Source organism: Brienomyrus brachyistius, chromosome 8, assembly GCF_023856365.1.
Source record: "Brienomyrus brachyistius isolate T26 chromosome 8, BBRACH_0.4, whole genome shotgun sequence".
NCBI lineage: Eukaryota > Metazoa > Chordata > Actinopteri > Osteoglossiformes > Mormyridae > Brienomyrus > Brienomyrus brachyistius.
Window position 1 is genome coordinate 5,096,329 of NC_064540.1, and position 9,664 is coordinate 5,105,992.

Consider the following 9,664-nt stretch of genomic DNA (forward strand, 5'->3'; position numbering starts at 1 on the left):
GACGTGACATCCGAATGCACGGACAGCTGGTACGTTCGGATTACACATGAGGGTAACGAGGTGGGGGTGACGTTTGTATCGTGCTGTCCCGTATTGTCCGTGCTTTCCTCATTAAAACCCAGTATTTTTTAATACCGTCTGCCTGATCCTCCTTCCCCGCTTCCTGATTGCTCACCCGAACACCGGATCGCAACACACAGGTTAAACAGTCAATCAAACAAATATTATTTAGCATAGCATTTTTAATGCATTTTGATGGGACATATGTTCAGAGTTGAAGGTAAAAAGACTGGATTACCTATCAATGTGAGCATTTGCCCTCAACAAGTCAGAAAGGTACGTTGCAAGGCAGGACATCACCTGCACTCTCCACTAGTTTCATGGCGTGAAAAGCAGAGGATACTGAGTGTTCTGTATGAACTGTTTTCTTGGAGTTTTAGAAAAATGAATGCAAAGGTGTGCGTGTGGTATGTGGCTCTGTGGATTAGGACTCAAGGTCACCAATTTAAATCCTGTGGTAGGCAGAGTAATTTGTCCTTTGCACCCTTGAGCAAAACCCTGAATCCCGATTACTCCAGGGACTGCCTGACCCTCCTTCTGCAGTGGTACCTTGCCAAATTAACAGATGCTTTGTGGCACTTATCGTAATAAAGTGCTCGTAATAAAACGTGTTTAGTCCTGTGTGGAGAGGTACCTGTAGCAGCAACTCCTGCCTTAATATAATGTTGTTTTTCCAAGGATAGTCATTCCCAGTGTACCGCTCTTTAACCATTAAAATTTAAAGACCACCTACATGTATAAGATATGTAGGCTTCCATCTTAAATGTTTTCAAGACAATATGATGTCAGGAATTGTAAATATCCGCCAATCACGACTGCTCTGATTACCCATAAGCCCCTCCCTGCAAGCCACTTTTTCTCACACTCTTCTCTAGCTGCAGTGTTTTGCATTCACACGTGTCAGACCAAATGGGCACTGGAAACTTATTAAAGCCTTACTGTAGTGACACTACTCTTCAACACCTCAACAATTGTGCCTATTATTATACAGGCAACTTTGTACATAAGCACTAATTTGTAACAGTGACGTACATGATATGAGAATGAACTGATGTTTTTAAACGTTGTATTATTTAGGTTTGTTACACAGGGTACATACATGAAACCTGTAATCATGACTGACTGATGTAATGTTTTCTTTTTACTCTATATCACCTCTATGCATATTTCATATGCACTGCATCCACAGCAGTTGTCTCATTCATACAGTGGCTGATATAAAGTTTTTCATAAGCTGTTTATGCTACTATCCATCAATACATCCATTTTCCAAACCGCTTATCCTACTGGGTCTCGGGGGGGTCCGGAGCCTATCCCGGAAGCAATGGGCACGAGGCAGGGAACAACCCAGGATGGGGGGGCAGCCCATCACAGGACACACCATTCACTCATAGCTTATAGCCATGGTCAAAAGCATAATGAATGGATTTTTGAATGAGTTCCTTTTTTATTTGAATAAAGTGTCCTATCAAACTATTGTACATAGTACCTACATTGTATTGTACATCAAAATTACTCTTAAAAACAAAACCTCTGGACCATACCACTGGCTGTTTGGATGTAAAGTGATATTTTTCTAATTTGTTTTTACATTTTTTCTCTAGGTAAATATTTCTTCAATATCCCATGTAAAATGTGACGGAGAAATGTTTAAATACGACACCTTTTCAAAATGAAAAATATATTCAAAAAAAGGGATTGGAATAGCCAACGGATGGCGAATAGTCAGCGCAAAAAAATCCCACACATTACCATTTGGCTTTAAGTCTTTCTCCGTTTGTGTAATAGGTCTTCCATTAACTTCCACACTCGTCATTCATTATTCCTCCCATTTATCTGTCTCAAATGTGCAAGAGGTTAAAAACAAGTTGAACATATAGCCTAAACAGTAGTTTTTAAAGGTGACTACACACTGTGACACTGCTTAACCAAACTTAAGGTCTGTTTACAATTCTCCCTAACTCCAGATTTTCATGTATACAAAAATAATGTGGACCCAGAGCTTACATAGGATCAGGCCATTCTTATTGAACCTTCTTCTGAGATATTACATCCCACGTGCCTGAATCTGAAGGAGAGCTGTGTGCATCTCACAGTGATGGCGATTCTTTTATATGCTGACATTGACTAAACACAGCCCTTTCGGGTACCCGAAAGTTAGTATGTCAAGGGGAAAAATAGATGTAACAATAAAGTTGTTAAATTTTGACTTTGTACTTATTCTATGAAGAACTGACACACTTTTTCTTAACCCGGTCCTCCCAGCTCCCTTCAAAAACGTGGACTATCTGGGAGTCCCCAAGGACCGGTTTGAAAAACGCCGCTTTAAAAGAACAAAACCTAATGCCTGTAGTATGTCTGTCCTTGGTTCTGTAGTGCCATCTACTGGGGAAGAATGAATAAGCAGCTCTCTTTTGAGTCATTCTCAAATTGGTATTAAAAAATTGTCTATAATGTGTGATTCCGGGTGTCAGTGTTTGAGTCCTGCAATGGATTGGTGTCCCACCCAAAGTGTCCCCCGGCCTCGTGACCCACGCTACTTGAGATAAGCTCCCTGCAACTCTGAACTGGAAAAGTAGCTGATGGATGGATGGATATAGAGGGTTGGTTAGATGGGTTTGAATAAGTACCTTTAGAAATGACTGACACAAATTTTTTAAAGTGTCGATCTAATTTTCAACAAAATGTTAAGCACTTAAGAACTTATTTTGTCTTTTCAAATAAAACGTGCAATTTCCTTTATGATACACTGCACAACTTAAATGACCTTATAATGTCGCACAAAATTGTTAAGTCTTATATTAATTTACACATTTTAGTTGTGTTGTCCCTTTAAAGGTCATATTAAGCGAAAGTTTAGTAAACCTATGGCATATTGCTGTTATGGCAATGTCATAGTCGTAGAATTTAAGCAAAATTCTTCCACTTATTACCCTGATTCTTAAAAGTCGCAGACATCTATTTTAAAAAAACACGTACACATGCCCGACCTGTGTTGGTCAACTTCAATTTGCATAATTTGTAATTCACACTGGGGAACAGATGTAGCAGGAACTGTAACACAAATAATGCTCAAACTCCTAAATGGGCTAAACACAATAGTGCTTCTTGTCGTCAAACCAGTTGTACGGGTATAACTCGAAATCACTTCTGCGTGGAGCCAAAAGCGCACTTTAGCTACCAGAGCCCACGTGACCTAGCAGAAACAAATCACGTGACCTTGGACGATGAGGTAAGGAGAGACGGCTTCATGCGCTCTACGTCAGCGTAATGTGCGCTCTTGCAGAGTCACTGCTAGTGGATCGAGTGTAAACAAGAGCTTGACAGAAGAAAAGTCTAGAAGTGCTCATTTCACTATTGTTTACCATTTAGTTTTCACAGTTATAAGAAATATATAAAGCTGTGGGGCTTTATGATTAAGGTGGAGCTACCGTAGAGGAACTTCGACTAAATACAGTGGGTCAGGACGAGACAAAAAAAGCGATCTAGAGGCGAGTGGCTGGAAAGTCCCTGTATGCCCAGGCCTGCTGGGTCCGGACCGCGGGCAGGAGCCCCTGAAGCGTGAGTCTAATTTTGTGCTTGAAAATTGCCCACGGATGGTATCCGTCCCAAATGCGTCTACCCGTATGTATAGGCCCGAGTCTAGATCGCGTTCCTGACGCTGGGAGTGTGAATATCAGCGTGACCGTGGCGGGACCGCGTCCAGTCCCTCGGTGCCTTAGGCTTTGTGGATTCTCGTCGCGTACGGATTAATTGCACCGGTTCCTTTCGGCCATCTGCGCGCACCACCCTGAAGTCCAGCTGGGACGAGGGAGGCTTTTCGGGCTTCGCAGTTTACGGCGAGGCGGCGCTGGTCGAGTTACGCAACCGTCCGAGGAGCTGCGTTGTGGCTCGGCGCTGGCGGCTGCTCCGCATGCTGGTGTCATTCCTCCTCTCGTTTTCTATTTAATAAATTTTGTTGACGGGACCAGTAATTTACATTTATAGCCAAACTACAATTTAAACTTTTAATTTTGGGCGCCAAATGCAGAGATCCATATCAGTCCTGAGAGCTGCACCTCCCCCTTTTCCAGTGTTTTTTTATTTTTAAATGCCACTTACTAATTAGTCAGTATAAATGCGTAAATTTGATACGTTTACCTGTGTTTTACATTCACCCTTAAAAGGATTATGGTTTATATTTGGACTGATTACTAAAAAAATTATAAAAAAAGCAAAATTAACTTAAGGAACTGGCACCGTTTTCTGAAGCCACCCGAGTGCGATGGGTAGTTTCCCTGTGACACCCCTTGCAGACCAAGATTGTCCTCGACACTTTCTTTATGCATGGGTACATTTGCATATAATATTAAGATGCTAATATAAAATAATGGTGACAGTGATGCTCAATAATTTCTCTTCATGAATGTTATGTACTGCACAGATAAGGATGGAATAGTCTGTCGTATGATAGTTTTGAACTCGTCTACTGTGCTTAGTTGTCAAGCAAAGTAAATGCAAATATTCAAATTTGTCCCACAGGACACTCCTAGGTCTAGGTGGAGACTAATGACTCACACTGCTTAATGAATTCACTTTTGAATCATAGCATAGATGTTAATGACTCATGTGCTTGTATATCCATACAGAGTTCAGTATTAAAGTATGTGATGTGTATTCTCTAGAGTGGTTGTTCCCGGTGAGTTTTTCCCACCATGGAGTCTGGAGTAAAGGACCGCGAGGAAGACACTCTGCAGACGGCTTTCAAGAAACTCCGGGTTGATGCTGAAAGGTCTGTGTCGTCTTCATCACACGCTTATCACATACAGTCTTATCGGCACGTTGTCCACATCTGATTGTTCTTTGCACCCTGCTGCTGTCGAAGTGAATATTCTTGTAGACAGAGCTCCAATTTAACTCCATTAAACAGCATAGCTTGCATTGGTATACAACAAGGCCATAGTTATAATATTTACTGACGGAGACACATCCCCACCAATATTCAGATGTGCTCACAATTACCCCCCTCCCGCCAATATATATTATAATTACAGCCTTAGTCCCCCCCCCAATGCTGACTGCATGGCTATGAACTTGGTATACAAGCTTGAAATGATTCTGGCAAGTTACCTCCAATAATGGGAAGGGCTGTTGACAGTTATATAGCCAATGTTTTGATGGATAATAGTGGCTGTTAATAAATGCATACACTAGATGAAAATGTCATTTATAATATCTGTTAAATGTCTTTTAAAGATTTTTTTTCTAGGCATGCAAAATATTTTAGTAGATTACTAGAGTATATATAGTGCCCTGAAATACACCTTTATCACCACGAGATTTTTTTTAAAGCCGAAATTACCTCTGAAATTTTGCATATTAAAGCTTGATTATCTATCAGAATTTTATTGCTCATATCATATTGGCCTCATCACAATCCTTTTGCAAAATGGCAGTATCTTATAATTTGCTCCATTGACCTACAAACTGTTAAAATGTAAGCTAGTTGTAATAATTCAACTGAAAAAAAATTAGTGAAATATATTGTCATTTAGACCAGATGAGTGTACCAGCTCTAATTTGATTGTATTTCTACATTCCCTAGTGTAATAACAACCTCCCTTTGTAAATGCCTCTATAGCACAGTGGCACATGGGCCATTTATCAGGCTGCGGATTGATTAATCTGAAGGGCAGCAGAAACTTTCTGCGTATGATTCCTCATTCCCCCCTGTTGCCTGTATATTAATTGACTTTTAAGCTCTTTTGAGATTTCCCTAATATCACCCTGAAGGAATAAACCAGGTCCTCCAGCAGCCGTATAACCATTCTTGTAGTACGTTGACTTCGAGTTTCTCAGTTTTTTAGGCCTTATTTACATTTTAAAAAATCCCTGTTGACTTATTATACATATATTATTGACTTGTTGAAATAATAGAGCATATTATTAAAAAATAATATTGCTACTGTAAGCATGTTATAGATGTCAGTTCAGCCTGCCATGGAATACCTGTAGATTCAGGTAAACATTCATATGGTAACAGACTGACAGAAGAGTGCTATTTGACATTATCATTTGTTAAATAGATTTAAAGTAATAGTCCATGTCATGCCACTTTATTGGAACCTCCTGTGGCATATAGACTTCTATAAAAGATGGGATAGCGCATAGTGTTGTTTTATTTCAACTCCAAATTCCCCCACTGTTCATCTTCTCCTCTAAACTGGTGTCCCTCACAGATCCCTGCATTTCTGCATTTGCATGTTTTCCACTTACCTGCATGCGATTGATCTGGGTGCTCGCCCTCGCTAACGCATACATCCGGTCTCCTGTGTCTGGTATCACACACTTGTCTATGGAGTGGATGTGTCGTGTCATGCACTGGCTTTTCACTTGTGAAAGTGAGTGTGTGACTGCATCGTATTTCTGTTCCCCCGAAAGCATGAATTGTCATCTGTCTTTCAGCTCCATAAATGCGGTGCATGTTTGTGAGGCCGTGACTCAGAGGACAGCAACTCGGGCAAATTGTGATGGCGCCAAGGCTAAAGTGGCTAGTCCCAAGGAGAACTGGCACGGGTAACATGCAGATTTTTGCTTGAGCTCTGGTGTAGCAGAGTGTGGCTAGAGGGAGGGGCTTTTACCTCAAAGGCTATTAGTCCAAGTCTAAAAAAGGGGTATTAGTACAGTTTTTGGAAAGGATGACCAAAATGGTCTCCAGTTGGCAGTACAGGTGTATCTCAATTTATGTAAAACCTCCTTCCGTAAATCAGTATTTATCTTGAAATGTCTGATATTAGCCCTTCTGTAAACAATTTAACAAGGTGATATCACTGAAAATATAAACTTTATTTTTGTTTGTTTATTAAGTATTCTTTAGTTTGTATTACTAGTATTTTTGGCTTTGTATTTTTAGCTACAAGGTATCTTGAATAGTATGGGAAGGTAAATCCAATTTACGTGAAATTTTAGTTGCATAAGGGGCTGTGGAATGGATTATTTCGAACTGCCTGCATTATTTATTTAAATTTTTTTTACTTATGCTAATGAAATAGTCATTTTCCTAGGAACTTGTAGCCCTTCCGAGAGATTCATATCCCTCTGATTCATTCATGTCTTAAAAACCAGTGTCTCACACTAATGGAACTGATTTCTTTCCCTCCCTCCAATGATAGATGCATGCGGAAACCATCTAGAGGTGGAGTTAGGAGCCAGAGACGGAGGCGTTCCAAGTCTCCCATCCTGCATCCTCCGAAATTCACGTACTGCAGCTCCAAGATGTCGCCGCCGCCTGGCCACCTGAAGCACAAGAGCTTGTCGGAATGCGAGGACAGTACAGCCGTCCTCGGCGTCCCTGCCAAGAAGGAGCTGCGGTCTTTGGGACAGTCCTCTCCGGTGTTCGGGGCAGCCGGGTATGAGCCATATGCCCACAGCGCTCAGGGATCGGCCTCGAAGATCAGCCTGAAACAGCGTGATCCTGAGGCCGGGACGAGCATCCCGGGCATGAGTCTGGGAGCCGCAGTCCCGTTGGAGAAGGCGATGAGCAGCGCCGCCTCGTCCGACTTCCAGTCCCTGTCCAAGCTACATGACGCGGGAGTGTGCCCATGTCCCAAGAAGGAATGTCAGTGCCAGGGCTGGAGAGGGGTGGAAGTGTACTCCTTCACCGGCCTGCGGGACGTCATCTCTGAGTGTGAGAGGAACCTGTCAGGTGTCGAGGATGCGTATCAGACTTCCCCCAACCGGCGGACTGCATGTCCTTCCGGAAACGCCGGATCCCCGCGCTCCTGCTCTGAACAGGCACGCGCCTATGTGGATGATATCACGATAGAGGACCTGTCAGGATACATGGAATATTACCTATATATTCCCAAGAAAATGTCACACATGGCAGAGATGATGTATACTTAAGAGAAAAGTATATTGGTTTTGCTGATAACTCTGATCACTGTCAGTGCATCCTACCATAGAGTGATCTGTTTACTCTGTGTTTCTCTCCTTCCCCGTGTTCAGAAATAGTGAAATACACATCAAGAATTTCTAACAGCGTTTTTTTTTCCTCCTTTTTCTTTCTCCGAAGACATTGGTTTACATGATACAGTTTTGCCAAAGCTATTACGAATGCTACAGATGTGATTTACGGTATGTGCTACCTTGTTATGCCAATTTAAATTATATTTTTCATGGCCAATGCTGTCTCTGGATTTTCCATTTCACTTAATAAACATTTTTTTTTTGAAAACTGTTTCTTGCGCTGAGATGCCCAAATCCTTATTTCAGCTAATTAAATATAATTTCGATTACACTGCTATTTATTTTTGATTGTTGGAGAGTATCACTACATCCGCGAATAATTGCTTTTTATTTATTAAACAAGTTGTCTGGCAGTTGGCCAGACGACGCTAAAGTGAAGTAATGCAGCGAAAAGAAACAGACTCGAGTATTGCTTACTTACGCTCGGTAATATGTTTAGTCCATTAAACTGGACTTCCTTTAGGCACAATTATACGTATTTATTTTTCAGTCCCATATAAATTAAGAGTTATGCTGTAAAAATTAACTCCTATCTGGGGTTGCGTTAAGCAAATTTGGTTTTAATGAACAATTTTAACCTAGTTTCGTCTCATTTCAGTGTTGGTTTAAAAATCTTAAGTTACCTTTTCCACGTTGGTATCCTTTGACTCACGTGATATGTCAGTCTAATTTCATTTTACTGCACTTAATTCAAAAGCATTCAGCTGGTAGTCTTAGGAGATACATTTCGGGTAAATTTGTGACTTTTACGTCCCCGTGTTGTGTAAGCATATGTGTGTTGGATCGATGCCCTCCCGAGCCCCACGCTTCCTGGGATCGGAACCCCAAAACAGCGCTGAAGCTGCACTGAGGCGGATTGCCTGGTTTCCAAGGTTCAAAGTTGCAATTGTGCTCCTAAAAACACCGCATATACAAAACTCACATACGCACGTCACGTGGGGAAAATGGGATTTATGAATAAGAAATCACAGTAGATGTATGCCGCGACAGTATTCTGACGTAAGTTTTTAATTTGTTCAGTGCTTGGTTCTCCTTAAATGTTCCGTTTATGATAATTTTCTTCTTGTAACCATTCACACTCTTCGTCTTTTACGTTTTCTAACACGTCTTTTAACATTTAATCATTACCACAATTATATTTTGAACTATTTGAAACTATGATTTTCTTCCGTGAAATGCAAAGTTCTGAAGGAGGCGTAGTTTTAATGCCTAGTGGCGATTTTGCAAGGGTTTTGGCAGTAAGCAGCTAAGTTTCCCAGCAGTGCGGAAAGGAACGTATAAAGTTAGAAATGACGTCAGGTTAGAAAAGCCGACGACATGCACATTTGTTTGTACTGTGTAAGATCATATTAGTACGTACGTATTACATATCCATTTTACCCCTTGGCTTCCTTTTAGTTAATATCCCAATATATTTGTAATGTCACTGTTTTTATTAAAAGCCTTTTCAGAAAGTAATCTCATAACCAATATAATTACCTTTTGTTGCGATCCAGTGGATTTGGTGTAACATATTTAGCTAACTTGTTTGTACAGGCACTTCTGCATTTTCAGAGTTCAGTGTTGAAAGTATTTTAAATTGAGATGTATCCAGAGG

The 9,664-nt window shown here is 40.9% G+C and overlaps 1 protein-coding gene across 1 annotated transcript; it reads left to right on the forward strand.

Moving 5' to 3' along the window:
* The first annotated feature begins 3,304 nt into the window (after nt 1-3,304).
* oser1 (oxidative stress responsive serine-rich 1) lies at nt 3,305-8,278 on the forward strand. The gene is made up of 4 exons (XM_049022682.1): nt 3,305-3,621; nt 4,725-4,831; nt 6,505-6,615; nt 7,212-8,278. Exons 2-4 carry the CDS (start codon nt 4,755-4,757, stop codon nt 7,942-7,944), a joined length of 921 nt encoding a protein of 306 aa, XP_048878639.1. The 5' UTR covers nt 3,305-3,621; nt 4,725-4,754; the 3' UTR covers nt 7,945-8,278.
* Nucleotides 8,279-9,664: the final 1,386 nt, after the last annotated feature.